The following is a 20,057-nucleotide window of genomic DNA, read 5'->3' as shown; positions in this document are numbered from 1 at the left end:
TCCAAGTTAGACTTTCTTAAAAAACCAAGGACTGGGTATGTAGCTCAGCAGAGTGTCTGCCTAACATATGGAAAGTCACAGGGTGGGGGGTCTCTAAGAAGTAGGACAAGCATTTTACCCTTAGTTCACTTCACACATGAAGAATGTGAGCCACTGATGCATATTGCAAGTATGAATGTGAAATATGTATAATGTGGGGGGGAATGTTTCGTCTTCATTAGCAACTGTGGTATCAGGGACGCACTGTTGACACTGGTTAAATTGCTGAAGGAATAAAATTTAGCTGTTTTCTGGAGACCAGAAACACAACACTTTCTGATCTTTAAAGGTACTCAAAGGGCCAGATTCTTTTCTTTGTTGAGTGAAAACTGCCGACATCCTAGACCTTCCTAAAGCACAGTTCCCGTGACAGTGACCCAGGCAAGGCTGATGCAGGGATGTCCGGTAGCAGAAACAGCTGCAGGCAAGCAGCCAAGACAGCAAGACCAAGCAATACAGGCTGATTTCTATCTCTGCATGAACACTTGCATAGTTTCTGCTAACTTATTTCTGTATTAAGACAAAAATGATATGAATATTAAATCTTAAAATGATAACATATAGAAGATACAAGAATTATCTGTTTTCTTATTAACATGGAGGCATTTAAAAGATAATATAGACTTACTGGATGACACCTTCAAGTATACCTGTCAGACACATTGGTGAAGTATGAAATTCTGCCAATGAAATCATCCAGTGTGTCAAGCACTAGGGAAAGCTTTGTAAGCCTACTCTTCACAAGGGCTTTATGAAGCAGGGATTGTTACCCCCTCGTAATAGATTTTGAAATAAAGACCCCAAGATGTTAACAAAGCTGCATGTGGTCTGGTAAAGAGAGATAATAGATTCACTGGACTTTTAAACTAAAGTCTTTTTTTCTTAATGGATGTATTGTATTGATGACTTCAGTCTATTAGTTTTGGGGAGTGAGCTGGTCTGTTTACACAATAATTTCTGTCTGCCAGGTTTGCATCTGGCTGACTTTGACCACTTAATGATCACCAGTATTTTTAAGAGTTAGCAGGCTCCAAAACAATACAGAGAAACCCTGTCTCGTAAAAACCAAAAAAAAAAAAAAAAGAGTTAGCAGGATAAAAAAGCTAGCAATTGAGACTTACGTATGTAGTATAAAAAGTTTAAAAGGCAAGTTAGAGTACATGTCATTGCAGTCTCCTGTCATTATCCAAATACCAAGGTCTTTGTAGTGTCATGCTTGACAGGTCATCCAAAACACTGAGCCGTACCCTTAGTATGAGCACCTCCAGGTGCGTGCCAACTACATGTCAAGTTCACTCACCCAGCCCTTCCAGCAGACACTTGCCCATCACTCTAAGGTTTCATCACACGGACTCTAAGCCATGACGAGAAGCCTCTGCACCAAGCCTGACTTACAGACAGCCCCATTGCTGAAAGGGATTTGCCATTAGTCATTATGCTCATGTTGTTTGGTGACAGCTGTGACAATAATTGTGCTGGCTTTGAGTAAGAGCTTTTTAAATACGGGACAGGGAGAGAATGTGCAAGGGAAGTGTAAGTTGAACAGTTCTGCACTTTGCTTGTAAAATGCTACAGTTAGGTCCTCCAAGTTTTAAGAAATTATTATTCTTTTTTTTTTTTTTTTTTTTTTTTTTGGTTTTTCGAGACAGGGTTTCTCTGTATTGTTTTGGAGGCTCTCCTGAAACTCACTCTGTAGACCAGGCTGGCCTTGAACTCACAGAGATCCACCTGCCTCTGCCTCCCGAGTGCTGGGATTAAAGGCGTGCGCCACCAATGCCCGGCTAAGAAATTATTATTCTTAAATTATTCTTAATTATTACTTTCTCCAAGTTTTAAGAAATTCTGTCAGTTCATGATTTCCACTTTGATTTACCTACATTTCCCTCTCAATGGCAGATTATCAAATGCTTAAAGCCAGCTCAGTGAGTGTATGTGGGCACATCACAGTGTTTATGACCTATTTCACTAGTATAAAAGGTAGGTAGCACACAATTTACAAATGAGAATATCATAGACAACTCTCATTATTGTAAATATCATGTAGCCATTTGACTCTCTGAGAATGTTTCCAATGATTTATGCAAATTCTTGTACTGTGGTTACCCTCTGATTACAACTGATAAAAGAGTATGAATATTGCTTAGTTTTCATTTAAATTAATGAGCAATGTAACTGTTGATCCACAAATGGCTTTTCCTTCATGTAACATTTTTTTTCTTGCGTATTCATGTGCCTGCTACCTATATAGTTAACATGTTGCAAGTTAAATAGCAACATCCTCTATTTATTGTAAACTATAGTGTCATGGTGGACTTTGCTCTATGTCACACCACTGTCCTTGAGTTTGGTGCACAGTAGGTGCCACCAGACAGGACTTCAACCATGCAGGCACAAGGCACAAGCTTGAGTGTGCATCACAGTGTGGCATAGGAATAAGAAACCTTGAATGTCATTTTCTTTCCTTTTTCTTGTTATATAATCCTCCACATACATACATATGGTTATTAACAATGATTATGCTTAACAACTGACTTGTTTAATTAAAAAATTTTCTTTTGAGACAGGGCCTTGGTTGTCCTAGAACTTCCTAAGGGAATTGGGCTGGCCTTGAACTCAGAGATTCACCTGCTTCTGGCTCAACAGTGCTGGTATTACAGGCATGCACCACTATGCCTGGCTTAACTTTGCTGATTCCATCCCCTTCCCATCTCTAGATAATCCTTCCCATCTCCAGATGCTCCTTTTCACTTTGTGATGATATCCTATTGGAGAAAATTCATATTTGCAGCAACTTAGAATCATAAATTCTCATGTCAGCACAACATATTAAAATGTTATCACTAGAATGATTTTAATGAAAAATTTAAATGACCTGTATATATCAACACAGATTCTTTTGAAATATACCCTTGAACATTTGATATGCACCTCTTCATTTTTGTTGATATCCACCCAAACTACTTTAGACAAAAGTTTAAAACCAATTCTTCTTTAATACCTGACAGATAAACCCAAATATACTGCAACAAACTGGATTTCAATGATTATTTTTTCAAAGACAGTATCTCATATAGCCCAGGCTGGCCTGAAATATATTATGAACATGTGAACACCTAATCCAATGACCTCCAGCTCTCAGGTGCTGTCATTACAGGCCTGTATTACCACTTTTAATTATTTTAGAAGAAAAAAGAGAAATGTGCAACTACTTTGGAGTAAGAGGAGACATTGAACAGGGCAGTATAAATGTGCTTCTTTTTAAAATTCTCAATTTTTCTAGCCATTTTAAACTTTGATTAGTTTTATAACATAATAGGAATCACTATGTATTTTCTACACAATTATTTAAGTTTTCTGCTAAATGGAAGAAATGATACTGCTTCTCCTTTATTTGAAATTATGTGGGATCTAGCAACAGCAGCCTTCTCGATTAAGGAACGTGGTTATGTGCTACTTACGTCAACCCTTTCTAAGTCATGGAAGGGAAGCAGACTTCAAACATCACCACATTAGAATACAAAGAAACACTATGCGTTAATACTAACAAATGTTATAATGGCCAAGGATGGCTTTGCGGTCAGGCTTACTGGATTTCACCCCGGCTTTTCCCTTTAGCCATATTAACCATCCCATGTCTCAGCTTTCCCATCTGGAAAAGGGGAAAATAGTAAAACTCTGTTTTCTATGGAAGGTTTGGAGTATTACATAGGTAACCAAATCCAAGTGTGTAACAGGGCGCCCAGCATACAAGTACTAGCTGCTCTTCAAAGAGAACTGTCGTAGCATAAGGTCTCACTTAATTACTCAGGTACCAACTTTGTTAATAACGAAGGCTCCATGAATGTGGGCCACCAATGTAAATAGATTCCACATGTAATGGTGATCACACCAGTATCCACAGGGTGAGTCCAGAGAGTATGAGCTTGGATGTTTGTGTCTTTGAGACAGGGCTTCATTATGTAGCTCTGGCTGGTCTAGAAAATTCTATGTAAACCAGGCTTTGACCTTGAACTTGTGATGATGCTCCTGCCTCTGTCTGCCAAGTGCTACCACATCGGGCCAGGTACAGCATCTGATACAGGTGAGCATCATAAGGTTTATGTCTGAAACAATGCTTATTAACTTAAACATTTCGTATTCTCCCTCCAAAATCCTGTCCTGTAAGTCATTTACATTACAATGCCTTTCCACTTTCCTAAATTTACAAGGTGGATGGAGAATTGAGGGAAAGAGCCCATGACGTTAGACTGATGCACATAGCTAGGGAGAATTCTTTCAAGGTGAGCCCTGCTCTCCCAGTGTCCCAGGACTCTTTAATATGGCACCTGAGACCCAAATTAACTTCTCTGAATCAAACATGTAGGCTTAGTCTATCCTTAAATCAATTAATTTTAGTTAGCCTGATAGCATAACTAACTGAATACAAGTTAAGTTTGGACAATGGTGGAAGAATGGTAGCTGGGTCTTATTTATGCTAATTGGTGGGGGACAGTTTGGGTCAGAGAGACAGTGAGAGGAAATGGCTCAAGCCTGACTTAGGTGCTACTTTTGAACCTTGGCTGGCTACAGCTATAACAGAAATCAAATGGCATGAACAGATCTGTCCCCAGAGAGTTCTCTGACCCTAGGGAAAAAATTTAAGTTTTAATTCTTTAAACTGCTTTGGGAAACAGGTATTAATAACTACCACCAGTTACTTCTCTGTCGTTTCCATCTGCAGGAAGAAGTTTAAAGATCTTAGGCAAGGCTTTAAAACAATGTGCTTCATGAGGGAAAGAAAGCTACACTACGTAATGCTCACTGTGACAAGAGATGGCTGGCTGGGCTGACACAGATCACTCTTCCTTCAGCAGAATGTGCCCCATGTGTGGTCACTGCTCAATTCTATTTGAGGAAACTTGCAGAGGGAAAACTTTTGCCAGGCTCAAAGGACTCTTCCATAACACTGATGCATTCATAGCTAGCTTCTGTCTAATGTGATTATTAAAGAGTATTAAAGTAGGAATATTCTTAAAGCATTAGATTAGCTAAGAAGGTAAAAGCATATTTGTGTTCTTGGTATCTAACGCTTGTGTATTTGGCATTTAACTTTTGCTTCCCTTTCAAGTTGCAGGACACTGCTTTGAGAATATAATGTGGCAGGGTATTTACAAGCTCGCTGCTTCTTGGGTGGCTGTGGTGTGTGCCTGATGATTAACACTGCAGTTAAGGCATGGCACAGGCCCAGCATGACACATCTTAACGTGTTTTCTGGTTGGAAGGGGGATTTACCAGGGTTGTGCAAGACCTTCACAGTGGTTGAAAATATGTGTATGGCTGTTTTAAAACACAAAACTACCAACATGAAATGCTCACAAAAAACCATTAAAAACCATTCTAAGAAGCCTGAAACAGTTATTACAAATGGCATCAGCAAGCAAAGCACAACATCTGCTGTACTTCAACCAACATTCCTCCTAAGAGTTTTAGGACTATCGTCTGACATCAAAAATGGAGAAGGTACCAAAATGAGATTCCAGGTAACAGGGAGCCCCAAAAGCAAAAGGAAACAAGAGAGACGGGTTGTGACAGGCACCAACATAAGGAGCTCCTTGACTGCTGAATTCTACAGGACATTTTTGATGGAGAGCGCAACCAGTGGGTTGACATTAGAAATGTGTATGCTTTATGTATATTTTTAAGTTCTCAGAAGACAGAACTATATTTGTATAACTGAGTTCAATAGTAATGGAAAATGCCACATGATAGTATGCTAAGAGGGAAGGTTTTATGATTCTTAGTGGGAAGTAGTTTGTGACACGGACATCTGTAAAAACAGACGCTATTTTCCTGAAATTGGTTTTTGCACCTATTATATAAAAAGGCAGTTTTAAAAGATATAATTCTCAGGAGGATGCATCAAAAGCATTTCAAGAGGTGACCATCTCTGGCCCTGAAGGAAGGGAGCATGCGGACATTTCACCATGCACCAGCCCTGAGCACCAAGGCACTGCTCATACATGCCTCAGATTTATTTTTGGCACTACAAAGTCAAATGTGCTTTTAAAAATATTATTTTCTTAATTTGTTTTCTGTGGGCAAAAATATCAAAAGAAAAGCATAAACTGATCTCAGGGAAAAAGCAAACCGCAGGAAGAAAGCTGTCACGTGACATGTTTGCCTTCACAAAGGAATCTTTACTGGTGATTAGAGCCTTTCAAGCCTCCATCATTCAGGATGTGAAATTCTAGCCCAGAAGCATGGCCAGTGGAGGCTGTGACTTCATCAAATATGCTGGCTGGTGCAAACAGGAGGCGGTTTCCTGCTGCCTTACTTGGGGATTGTATCACAGACTGGTCCCTCACTTGTAATTATGCCAATCACTTGCTGTGCAAGCTGAGAAAACTCTGGGGGTGTGGGGGGAGCCAGGGGCACCAAGCTGAGTTCACCAGATGAAAAGTTCCATCACCCGGCTCAACTCCCGTCTCCTTGGTCTTCAGGGGATGGCTGAATTATATAAAGCCTATTTATAAACCCCTGCAAGTGATACTTGCTTTCATCTCGTAATGTGACATCATCTCATCAATAATTTAGGCCTAAGAAACAGATTCTAGGGGCTCACACATGGAGAAGCAGAAGCCACCTAGTCCTCTTACCTTGCTCTTTGATCTGACGAATCTGCTTCACAGTTTCTTTTAAGATCGCACATTTGTCAGGTTTGAAGTTGAAGTTGTCAATATCATTAAAATTTGCAAAAATCAGCTCTGCGAGTTCTTCTATGTACTTATTTTCCTGCTCACGATTACGTTTCTCGGTGCTCCTTTTGGGGCTAAAAAGGAATGTGGCATTAATATTTATCTGAAAAAACTGTTACCAAAATGCTGAACTACTTTTAATGTGAATACAGACAACAAAAGTTGCCTATTAACTAAAGCAGTTAAGGCCAAGGGCATAGTTTGTCCTAAAGTGTTGCGTGTTTTTAATGATTCACACTTTCACCAGCTCTTTTTGTTCTGCGTGGGGTTAGTTCAAAGATGTGCTTTACCTCCCCACCTCACCATAACAAGGTCAGGATGATCTCCCATTGCTGGGCAGAGAACAGCACTTTCACAGAAGTGGCCACTGAGCTTAAGGCTGGACAGAGAAATAGGCTTGGAAAAGTTAAGAAAGAGGGCTTATGTTAACAGAGACTCAAATTCTACTGAGGATACAATTAAAAAGGGGGAAATTAAAGTTAATTAACCTAATTATCATTGGAATGCAAGGATTTCAATCACTTTTTAAAATAAATGTCAAAGGTAATAAAAACAAATCTTCATAATTCTTAGATTTCTTTAGGATGTTTGTGATCCAATCAGGTAATACAAGCCTCAATCCAGTTTGGAGCAACATGCAAGTGGCCAGAGCTCCATGTTAACTGTCCAGACCAAATGACTGGCAAAATGCAAATAAATGATCAGAGTTCAACTGAACTTTAATAAATGGAGAAAAATATAAAAATTGGCAAAGTCTTCTCAATTGACTCTGACAAAGTACCGGAACTCCAAAGCTCCTCTTGAAAACAACACAATTACTTGCTCAAGTGCAGTGGAGAAGTCCATTAAATGACCTCCAAAACAGTACCAAAGGGAGGAACTTGAGTTATGTAGTTTTCTGTATTTAGCAACTTTCTGTATTTTTAGGTGTAGTTATTTGTATATAATATTAATTTAAAAGTGAATTCAGGATTCTCATGTTCGAATCTAAATATCAGCTTTACTTTCCTAAATTAATAAAGCTATGTTTACACAATTTTCCCCTTATAGTGGTTACATGATCTGCCCAAGGTTACCCAGTGAATTACTGCAGGACAGGGCAGAGGGTCTGGGTTTTCTAGGCCTCATTTCTGCATGTGTTCCTTCCTTGTTTATTAAGCAGTCATAGGAAGCAGGTGGCTGAATGAAAGGCTACTACGAGTCCACCAAGAGTCCAGCTCCCAGGCTGGCTCCTCCCCTAGTCTCCTTTCTCTCCTAGGCTGGGAAAGATATAGATGACAAGTAGGTGAGAAAGGGAACAGAGTTACGAAGACCCTCGAGAGAGCACAGGGAGGGCCTCACTCATTGTTAGTTTTAAGAGACAAAATTCAACCTCTGGAACTGCTTCTCTCCCTTCCGCAGGGGGCTCCAAAGTATGAAGGAAAAGCCTGGAGCCGACACAGGCAGAGTGTGCACAAGTCCTGGGAGCCTGAAAGCACAATACAGGCAGCGGGCCGGGTGTAGAGAGGGGATCTGGGATGATGTGGAGACGGGGCTGGGATGCGGAGACGGGGCTGGGATGCGGAGACGGGGCTGGGATGCGGAGACCGGGCTGGGATGTGGAGACGGGGCTGGGATGTGGAGACGGGGCTGGGATGTGGAGACGGGGCTGGGATGTGGCAGGGAGTTAGATGGTCCTCTCTAACCATGATTAGCATGGCAGCAACAGCCTCAACCATGGGTTTTAAACTTCTCTCCACTTCTCTAGCCCACATCCCCACTGTCTCCTGTCTAATCTTTTTGTTTTGTTTTTGCTGAAATCACACACACTATAGAAGCACTGTTTGTATTTAACTTTAAAAATCACTTATAAGATTTAAAATATCAAAAGTGTGAAAAATGTCTTTGTGGTGGTTTAAATGAGAAATGTCACCCCCATGGGCTCAGGCATTTAAATGCCCGGCCTCAGTTGGTGGCACCTTTCATGGACATTAGGAGGAGCAGCCTGGCTGGAGGAAATGTGTCACTGGGGGCGGACTTTCAGAATGAAAGTTTGTTCTCTCTGTTTCATGCTGTGGTTGAAGATGAGCTCTCAGCTTCCGGCTTCTTCCACCACCATGCCTGCTGCCTTCTGCCCTGACCACCTCTTACTCCTTTGCAATTGTCAGCCACATGAACTCTTCCTTTTACAATGCTTTTGGTTTTGGGGATCCATCATAGCAACAGAAAAGCAAACCAGAGCACTCTTCCATCTTTGTTTCCTTTTTGCCCAGCTCTAATCCAAAGTGGGTACAAATGGTCACTGTTTGCTGGTTGCAGATGCTTCCTCCTCTCCTAATTCATCCATTTCAATATAAAGGGTAATACTCTATACACATTTTTAAAACTTTGTCTATCATATCTCTTGGGATAATATCAAGCTCCAATGTAGGCCAGATTGGTCTTGAATTCCTCGGGACTCAGACCAGTAGCCTCTGTGCCCCAATATAATAGGAGGCTTCTAAAAATACTAACCTCGTTGTTTATAACAGTTGTACTGTGTTCTAAGGCACAGGTAATTATCTTACAATGTTCTCCAAAAAAGTTTTTTCCTAATCTTTTATGAATCTAAGCAAGGGCACAAATGGGTAACCTTATACCTACAGCAATCTGCATATACAGATGATATCATGAGTAAATTCCTGGCATCAGAACCGCCATTCAAAATGACATGCATTTGTAACTGTGATACTGCCAGATTAGTCTATGTGGAAGTCTGGCCTAGTGATGGCACCATACACAGCAAGAGGCACAGTCTGTTTTAACATTGTTTGCTTTACCCACTGAAGAATCACAATTGTTTTCAACTCAAAAACAACTGGATTTAACAAACCATGTCATTAAAAAAATAAGACAAATAGGAACTCAGAATCAACCTAACAGCAAATCTTTTCATTACAGAATTTACTTGTTATAACATTCTGTGACCTAATAGAAAAGAAAATATGGAAAACCCAAATATTATAACAGCAAACTGATTGTAAGAGTAAAATACGTGAAGGACAGTAAACAAGTATATGGGGGAATTTACTTTTCTTTTAAATGGAGAGATGGTTCAGAGGTTAAGAGCACTGGCTGCTCTTCCAGAGGTCCTGAGTTCAATTCCCAGAAACCACATGGTGGCTCACAGCCATCTGTAGTGGGATCTGATGCCCTCTTCTGGTATAAAGGCATACATGAAGATAGAGCTCTCATACATAAAACAATTAAATCCTAAAAAAAAAGCCAAAATCCAAAAAACAAAAACCAAAAAAAACCAAAGCAAAACAATCCTCCAAGAGAAAAAATAGAATCTGCTAATCGTCCACATATTCAAAATTTAAGCCAAGCACAACATTTAAATTGAGTATAAAATCAATGCTAAAATAACAAAGCAGCATGCACAATGCTTTACTAGACAACATGGTTCTTTCTGTAATCAACAGTCCAACCTGGGTCCAAGCTGGTCAGTACATTCCTTGCGTTTTCTTGTCTCTGCCCTGGACGGGTCAGAGGTGTTTTCTCCCATCCCACTCATCTTGAACACATATCAGCAACTAAAACAGAAAACAGGTGGAAAATGCATGAAGAGTACAATAAAGTGTCACAGCGTTTTGCTAACACTTAAGGAACTTTGATTTCAATCAGAAATTTGACAACAGATATTAATACATTGTTTTGATATATGTGCATGTATAATATAAAAAGTAGTTTTCTCCCCCATTCTTTTTCAAACCTTGCTTATGCAGATGGAACGGTAAACACGTAAGAAATAAACCCTCCTACCTCACTGAGCCCAGGCTCTTTAGGCAGAGACTCAATAGCACCATGAGCTGTTCTCTGCCAGCCTGGGTCAGCTACAGACTCTGGTCTCGAGGTGCTCCCCCCACCATGGAGATGACAGGTGTTATAAGGGTTCCTCCCAGCCTCTGTTTTGGGTTGATCAATGTGGAATGTGCTGCGATAGCTCCCCTTTGACAGACAGCCTGGAGAAATTCAGTTAGCTGGTAGAAGGGACCTTGTAGTGGCCCTGCACTAAAGCAGTGCCTTTCACATGGAGGTTCTTCTTGCCTCCCTCAAGGTTCAAGGCTCGGCTCCACCTTCCAGCTCCTCCCACTTCCTCTCTGGGCAGTCCACCTTCCTTTAATGCTCCTCAGGGTGGCTTCCTTCCTCACACTCTGCTTGACTGACTTTCCTTCATGAGTCCAGCTGTTGTCACGAAAGGGCTTTAGAAAGATTGTGGGAAGAGGGTCCTGACAGCTCCTGCTTGCAGGTTCCCTTTGGTGAGAAAATAAAAGGACACACAAGAAGTGTCTGCACACTGGTCACTACTGGGAGGCAAGGAGAAAACGACAGTTTTAAAAGAGACAAAGGGCCTATGGCAAGTTTAGAGAAAAACACCGGAGAGTTAGTTAAGGGGCTTACTGTTGGCTTGAAAGGGAAAATGATACAGTCCCATGAGCTCAGAAGTTGCGCTTACATCTTTCCTAGAAACCCGATTCTATGCTCTTTCTCTTTCATCCTGAATGGCCGCTGCCCCTCTTTACTCTTGGTAGTGGCTTTTCCTCCTCTCCAGATTAGGAAAAGACAGTGAGAAGGACAAGGAAAACACCTCCAAGGGCAAGGAAAACCAGCAAGGTGAGTTAAGGAAATCAGTGGAGCACGCCTGAGCATCACGGCCACCTACCAGTCCAACTGTCTGCAGTCTCCTGTGTGTAACGCTGAACCTCAGACCCGGTGGCCTCACCGTTCTCCTCCGACCACTGTTCTGATCCAAGTGGGCAATAGGGCCAATTGTTTTCTCTCTCTCTCTGAGAGTCATGTGTTTTACAGAACCAATAATTTTTAGGGAATCAAAATGAAGAAATGCTGCATCAGCAAGAGGGAGGTGGCCCCAACGGCTCATTCAATTCAGGAGGTCACATGGAAGGTACAATCTGAGAACTGATGCCCGTGCTTCCTGCAGGCGGGAGCAATGTAACCAAGTCTCAAGGTCCAGTTCTGTGCTTAGTTTTTTTGCTGGATAATAAGTACTGCATTTAGCTAACATCCATTTAGTACATATGTACTAAGCCAATTTTCAGCATCAAAGCCGGACTCTGAAACCTATATTGCCAAGCAGCCATGGGCTAACTTTTAGGTCCAAGCTTCGCCACATGGTTAGCCATGTGACCTTAAGACTTGCTACTGGGACATTAAAGATATTCTGCAAAATGGAGTCGCCACTGGAATCCATAGCACAGATTTCCAAGTCAAAAAGGAAAGGGGTAAGGTCTGGGACTTATAGGGGAGAGGACCCTTGCACTTCACTAGAGTGTCAATGCTGAGACAGACATTCCTCTAGTTAGTGCCACAGCCTTGCCTCTTCCCTGTCTTGCCTGTCACCTGTGTGCTGTTCTTCGTCTACCACAGGCAGAGGCCTGAGGGAGAAGTAGCAAGATCTGAACTTCAGGGACTTCTTTCACTATACAAAGCCTGCTTTCCTGTCACTGTAGATGGATATGGTGGTGATGAACACAGAGAGCGAACACAGGGCAAAAGAACATGAATTCATAGACAGGCATCACTCTATCACATACAACCAGCTTTTACTGCACTGTGATGTGCTCCTGTACTGAGACCCAAGAAACAGATGTAGAATGGACAATTTTCAACAGAGGGTTGGAGACCCAGGCCACTACAGGAGGTACAACAGACAGTATGCTACAATCATTCATTTTTACTAACTCTTTCTAAACCATAGTTACCAAGATTTCACTAACGGCCATGTAGAAAAAAGCTTTCCAGCTATCAATCTTCCAAAAAATGATCTAGGGAAGTCCCCCTAGAATCGTATGTCAACAAGTCATCAAAACAGGGTTTCTCTGTTTACAGCCCTAGCTGTCCTGCAACTAACTCTGTAGAGCAAGACCAGGCTGGCCTCAAACTCACAGAGGTCTGTCGGCCTCTGCCTCCCAAGTGCTGGGATTAAAGGCGTGTGCCACCCTACTTTGGAACACAATGGTTTCTTTATTTTTGAGTCTGGCTCATACATCATTTCTTTTGCAGGTAATTTTCCTAGGTTACATCTCTCAAGTACACAAATCCACCAGTGTTTACATCACAGAGTGAGAGGGCAAGTCAAGGAGGGCATTGCTCTCCTTCCTGGGACAGGACCCAGAGCCCCCCCAAAACCACTGCCAATCATTGCGGGTAAACAAAAAGAAGGCAGGGATAAGGACTCCCTCCCCAAGGAGAGTGGAGAGTTTCAGGCTGGGGCAGGAAGGCAGGAGAGCAAAGAGGAGTGTGACAGGCAGCCAGGTAATGGCTGCTGCCTGGAGCACATGGGTTAGCGATGAGCTCTCTAGTGGGTTAGACAAATGAGCAAGGCTCAATCGTGAGGCTCTGTGGATCTCTCAATCAGGGGACTCTCGGTCTTTTCCATGTCCCGTGTGAGGTTTGTTCGGCCCAAGTGCCAAGATTTCAGCTGTAGAATGTGGCAGGGCCAGCGAGTTCACCATTTCCCTCACCGCTCAAGACACTGGGCAGGGCGGAAACACCATAGGCAGATGACAGAGACAAAATTGCTGACTTCAGGCTTACAGAAGAATACCTAAAGCAGAATAAACTACATGGAGAGACATTTTCATGTATTTTTGTAGATCAAAGTTAAAAACTAATTTCCAACATAAAGTAGGAGGTGGAAAAGACTCAAGGCACATTCTACAGGTGGGTAAAACAAACAGACCTGCACATTTCTATATTGCAACATTCCCACGAAATTAAAGCCCTTGAGTCTGTCGCTGAAACTGATCATGACACAAGTAAAACTCCAGATAGCTGAGGGTAATTACAGTGAGCAAGAACAAACCGGTTTCGACCAGATGACAGGTGTTGTGAAGGACAAGCCTGGAGAAGAAGTTGCTATTTGCCCATTCTTGTTATCAACAGCACACAATAGCAGTGACACAAGGCCCTTCTTCCCATCCCTTGGTATCAGCTTGAATGTACTTGATAGAATAAAAAAGAGCCACAAAATTCAGCAAGCTTCATTTTTTCAAAGTAGCAATATTCTGGGAGGGATGAACAATGCCCACAGTCAAGTTCTCAGCAAATGACAAAAAGCAATATAAAATGTCAAATCTCAACTCAATTAAGGAATGCCCTTTTTTTTTTTCAAGGAGCTCATCCATCTAACTTGGAAGGCAGCAAAGCTGTTGCTTGCAAAACAGCCTCACAGCATTAGAGCTAGTTAATCATCGAGAATTCATGCAAGCGATAATGCGCACATTATCTCTTATCAGCACAGGCCATCTTCCAAACAAGGTCTGTAAAACTGTCAGATTTATTATATGCTGAACAAATTCAGTTAAAGGATAAGTAAGGATAATATCCTTGCTTAAATCCACACAGAAGCAAGTGAGCAAGCACCAGGACTCTTCTAGCTCTAAAAAGAAATGGCATTCACAAGGAATTTTTCCTGGGGCAGAGACGATATACAAAGAGAAAGTCAAAACAACTCCTTTTTATCATCTTCTGCAAGAGGAGGGCCTGCTGATGTGAGGCCAGAAAGGCTTCCTTGATCTACCAAGGTCTTTCCAATCTGATTTGCTTGCTTTTTGAGACAGAGTTTTACTGTGTAGCCCTGGCTGTCCTCAAACTCACTTTGTAGACCAGGCTGTCCTCGATCTCACAGAGATCTGCTTGCCTCTGCCTCTGGAGTTCTGGAATCACCACACCCAACAGGTTTTTTTTCCAATCTTTTTGGTCTCACTCAAAAAGATCCATGAAACTGTTGTGTAATAGTAGTTGTATTCTGAACAAATTTTTAATGTTGGGATCAAATCCAGGGCCTTCTGGGTGCTAGGCAAGAACTCTACCAGCCCTCGTTTTCTGAGACAGAGTGGTTCTCTGCAGCTTACATAAGACTTGAACTCTCAATCCTCAATCCTCCTGCCTGTCTCCTCAGTGCTGGAATGCTCAAGCATTAGAAGAGCACGAATAAATGAGCATGTCTCCATCCCTACTCCCATTGTGTGGAAACTCACTGTGCTCCCTAGTTTATCAAGTCATGTGAAAACAGCAGATTCTCAATTCCCAACAGTTCCTCCCCCAGGGTCTATCATTGTGTTCCAGGGAGGATGATCTCTGTATCATACAAACTCAGAATTCTTGGGCCTTCTCTGATACATCTAAGGAAACATAGTATCGAATACTTGAATGAACAAAACATACTTTTTGGCTGCGGATACTGGGAAAGCCAGAGGAGAGAAAGGACTAGCATTTTGGAAATACCTGCTTCCAAGTAGTGTTCACTGGTCAAAACGTACCCAGGCAAATCCTTCTGGTAAGATGCAAACTTTGCCAACAGCTAAATATGTAGATAAGTAGTAAATATGCAGATTATGAAAATATATATATTTTTGATTCATACAAACAAAGCAGCATGACAACCACAAATCAAACTGAAGCAGAACTGGACATGTGCTCAACGTGGGGTGAAAAACACAGAAACTCCACACTTTTTCTTCCACCTCGCACATCGGGAAAGTGAACATCACGTGGTATTTCAAACTATTTTAGCTAGGAAAATGGTGTAATATTTTCCTGTAAGGGGTATTACTCTTTTATTGGAACACCGGAATACTTTTAACCTTATCTCATACAACATATGGTACTTCTCAGATTTCATATAAAATTTTAATTTAACAAGCATGTCACAGTTTACCTACATGTTCAGACTCACACAATTGCACACCAATGCATGCAGTGACAACTGTTAGCTTGCAAAGATTTGGAAGAATTACTTCTAATGAATGCAGGATGAAAGCATCTTCTTTGGGAATGAACTCTCAGTGTAACCTGACTGGTTTGCCTTTATAAGTAACAAGGCAAGTAGGACACATACCAGTCTCACTAGAAAATGACTTTGATAGTACACTACCACCTTTTCCAGGACCAAAAAACCCCCACCACAGCCTACAACCACTCTCCAAGGAGATAGCTTCAGCAACTACATTCTGCAGGCTAGGTCCTCTTCCAAAAGAGAGTAAGAATACTGTGTCAACAAATGTTTAACCTAAAAATTCCTCCTCCTCAATATGCTTTGCTCTTAAGATTTACTTTTGTGTAATGGCCTTAAAGTGGTCTATTAGACAGTAACTAGAATACATATTGTATTTTCTGACTGAAAGCCAATAATACTCATGAATTTTTTAGTGAAAGACACTTCATGATGCCATTGGGAAAGCAGTAATAAACACATTAGGCTGCAAGCGGGCGGTGGGTCTTTAACGTACACCATGATCAACAAATGGATGGCTTGACTCATGTTCACTGGCGACACAAATATTTTGGTGTGACACTTTCATTGTCTACATCTTTCTTAAAGGGGAAGGGATAGCAAAAGTCACTGCAGAACAGGAAAGCAGGGGTTGGGGTGGGAGTGGAGGACATCCAGTGTGATGTCAGTGTCAGTTTCTGCTGTGCGAGTCCTCAGAGTTTAAGTTCCTTAATGCATGCATTCCCCGGGCTCCTTGAATCCAGCAGGCTAGATGAGTTAATACGGCCAGAAATAATGCGATGAGGTTTCAAGAAGGCCGCAGATGAGAAAACATCATTTCCTGTATCCTATATGCCTGAGTCTCCCCGACTTCAAGTGGGGTGCCTGTCTTCAGTTAACATTTTTGAATTGAATTTGCTCTGAAGGCTTAAGTATGCACTCTGGGAAGACATCAGCTAAACAAGAAGGGAAGTGGAGGATTTATGTTGACTTCCAGAACTTGTCCAAGGTAAAACTCAATTATTTATCTTTACTTGTACCATCACTTACAATTTCTTTATGAGACTTAAAAGCCATCCTAATTCATGTGAGAAACTGACTAAAATGCAAGGGTAAGGCAGTCTGAAGCAATACTACGAGCATTATTATTGAGCTGTATGAAGTTCCTCTCTCATCCTACAACAGGTTTTCTTTACTTGTATCTTTTGGGAGTGGGCAAGTTGCACGTAGATACTTTGCACACTTTTGTTTTACGGTTTTTCTTGCTGGGAAGAGACATGATCAGAAGTCTTATAAAGAAAGCATTCAATTGGGGTGGCTTGCTTACACTTTCAGAGGTTCAGCTTGTTACCACCATGGTAACATGGCCTAGTGCAGGTAGATGTGGAGCTGAGAGGCAACAGGAAGTCAACTGATTGTCATACTGAGGGAAGCTTGGAACAAAAGAGACCTCAAAGTCTCTTCATTTATGATAATAAAGACATTCTTTGCTTAGTCAAGATATGAAATGGAAAGAGGTCTAGCACTCTGGGAGGGTTTTCTTAATAAATATAAAATATTTGAATTTAATAGCATGTAAATATTTATGAAGTTGTCTAAGGTGTTAGTAAATATAGTGGAGAAGAAAATAAATTTACAGGAAAAAATTAAGAAAAGTTACTCCAATATTAGCAATCATTTTTTGAAGTTTTATATTTTCAAGTTTATTCTCATTACTACATGTTTTAAGAACCAATGAGATGGCTTAAAGGATAATGGCTGCTTGTCATGCAGGCCTGTGAACCTCACTTTGATTCCCAGACCCCATGCGAAGAGTGGAAGGAGAGAACCAACTTGTGTTGGCGTGTTCATTATCAATCTGCCACAAATTAGAGACTCACGGTCCTCTGCTCCACATGCATCCAGTGGCACTCATGTCCATGTGTCTGTCTCTCTTTGAAACTCTAAGCAAGCAAACAAGCCTTGGCAGTGGTGTCTCTTCCCAGCAATAGAACAGTAAGTAAAACACATGTCCTCTGCATCAGGGTCTAGGGCACCGGGCTGGCACCCTCTACCTCCTAAAGACAGCCCTGCTGGGCCACAGACGGGCCCACACTACTGCATCTCACCCCGCCAAAACTCATTCATCTCTAGCTCTCCTCCCTGGTTTCTTACCTCTCATCAAACAAGAAGAGAATTCAAATATGCTGTAAGGGAAAGTAGAGGACCCTAATGAGAGCAAGCGCGGTTTCCTTTCGATTCTCTTCCTCCCTGTCCACCATCCTTCCACACAAGGGTCAAATGAACAGAGCTCCCTACCCCCACAACCAATCAACCAACAACCAATCCAACAAAACCCAACAACAAAAACCCCAATGCTTTGAGGTCCCAGATTCATTTTCTCTACAAAAAAAAAATCCCTACAAACTTTCTTCTCACTGTATCATTACAACAAATCTCAACAACATTTCCAACAAGGCAATGATTGCCATACAGAAGGAAAAAGGCACACGCCCTGGGGGCAGCATTGGTATTCAAGAGGCTGAGGCAGGAGAGTCAAGAGTTTGGAGTCAATCTGGACTATGTAAAAAACCAAATCAGTAACAAAAAATAAGGCACCTCCGGGATCAGCAGTGCCACCTCTCCCCCGTTCAATTTTGTCTTTCAAGTAACACAAACCGTAACATTCAAAGAACTTCAAAGAACTTCTCTATAAAATTCACAACTTCACAGAAATTTCAAGTGATCTCAGCAACAAAAAAGATGCAGAATCTGATCATTTTGTGTCCTTCCAACAGTGAATTCTGGTATCACCCAAACTAAATATACTGGGGAGGTAGTGCAATGGTAGATGCCTTGCCTAGCACATGTGAGGCCTTTCTTTCGGTTCCCAATAAGCCCCCTATACCTAATTAACCACACTGCAGGCTTTTCCGAGCAATTTTCAGTTCCAGTTTCAAATCTGGGACACAAAACAGCAGTCAGCAGATGCATGGTCTCTCTGCTGTAACTGGGACTGTGCAACACAGCCTCTAGTTGTAGGAACTGAATGAACAGCACCACTTTCCCGGCTCCACACGGAGAGCTACTGTGTGTTACTGAATAAAAATACAATTGAACTCAAGAATGACAGTCTCTAATTACCTCCTGCAGTAAATATAAACTTAAACCCAAATGAACTCCAACAATGCTACAAATGACAAACTGATGGGCTAAGTCAGAGTAGTCTGGAATTAAGAAGAGGAAAACAAACTCAAACTAATCCTGTTTTATGTGCTGCTCACAGCTTTTTGATCACTAGAAGATATTTTTGCACCAAGAGACTAAGTAAAAGCCACACCTAAGGAGAATGATTTATAAGGCTGCTCCATCTTATTTAGCCACAACCAGCAAGTACCAAGCATGTTGCTTGACCCACAGAAATAGCTAACACTACTGTATTTCTTCTGTCTGGTACCAAAATCAAAGGGATCATGATTCATTATGCTGAAATCCAAAGCTTGCTCCAGTTGAGCTAGGTAGTGTGGCAGAGAGCTAAGCTCTCAGAGACACTGTGGGGCACCACACATGATTTTAGTTTGTTATTTTCTTCTGAGCCAATGAATTTGGACAATTAAGTCTCAAACAAAAACAAGTTTCACCCGGACAGTAGAGGCACACACCTTTAATCCCAGCACTCAGGAGGCAGAGGCAGGCGGATCTCTGTGAGTTTGAGGCCAGCTTGGTTTACAGAGTGAATACCAGGACAGCCATGACTACACAGGAAAACCTGTCTTGAGAAACTAAAAACACAAACAAAACCAACAAAACACCACCAAGTTTCATTTGGTATTAAACACTGAGCCTAAGTGATGGACTTTTAACTTGAAATCTGTTTTCACTCATTGATTTCTAATGCTTAGTTCAACTGTTCTGAGTGCTGAGCAATAAATACTCCATGGTCATTTTGATGGAATCGCCCTTTAGAGCTGGAACTTGTGAGGGAATGGAAGATGGGAGAAGCCACATGAAGGGCTAAAGGCAGTGTCCCTGAACCTATGAAGGAAGGGGTCTCCTGGGCCTGAAGACTCAGTTGCACTTTGGGGGTTCTCCAGGAGGAAGCTCGGGACTGCGGGGCTCAAAGGAGAAGCAAGGCCATCAAAAGAGGCCACGGATAGTATCTGGGCAGTGCTGGAGCCTGAGCACTCCTGGGAAGGGTGAGCTGGCTCCGTGCCACACTTCCCAAGACAAGCTGCAGAGGGAACAACCCTCGCCTCCCATACCTTTGCTCAGGCTGAAGAACTTCAGAGGGAGTTTACTGACCTATCAATAACCCCCAAATCTAACGAACCCAGAGCTTTCCTCTCTGGGGGAGGTATAAAGCAGGGACATTATATTAATTCAATCCTTTAACTTACTAGACAGTGAAGTGTCAAGGCTTGTTAAAAAACATGGCAAGATATGAGGTACAGGTCAGGGAGCTGGGGCATGCTGTAGAACCCACGTGGTGGCACCTGATGGTTCTAGCACAGTGGGGAGGGGCTGAAGTCAAGATAACAGCAAAAAAC

The 20,057-nt window shown here is 41.8% G+C and overlaps 1 protein-coding gene across 2 annotated transcripts in view; it reads right to left on the bottom strand.

Moving 5' to 3' along the window:
* Positions 1 to 20,057, bottom strand: part of Ncoa2 (nuclear receptor coactivator 2) — a 228,607-nt gene that overhangs the window by 77,900 nt on the left and 130,650 nt on the right. For both annotated transcript variants that reach the window (XM_040741429.1, XM_040741430.1), the window contains exons 3-4: positions 10,223 to 10,327; positions 6,675 to 6,847 (exon numbers count right to left, since the gene is read on the bottom strand). In XM_040741429.1, the coding sequence (XP_040597363.1) occupies positions 6,675 to 6,847; positions 10,223 to 10,308 (259 nt within the window). In that variant the 5' untranslated portion in view covers positions 10,309 to 10,327. The remainder of the gene's footprint in view (positions 1 to 6,674; positions 6,848 to 10,222; positions 10,328 to 20,057) is intronic.

This window comes from Mesocricetus auratus, unplaced genomic scaffold (assembly GCF_017639785.1).
Source record: "Mesocricetus auratus isolate SY011 unplaced genomic scaffold, BCM_Maur_2.0 Super-Scaffold_6730, whole genome shotgun sequence".
NCBI classification, from domain to species: domain Eukaryota; kingdom Metazoa; phylum Chordata; class Mammalia; order Rodentia; family Cricetidae; genus Mesocricetus; species Mesocricetus auratus.
Note: the sequence above shows the minus strand (reverse complement) of the source record. Positions and strands in the feature narration are given on the sequence as shown.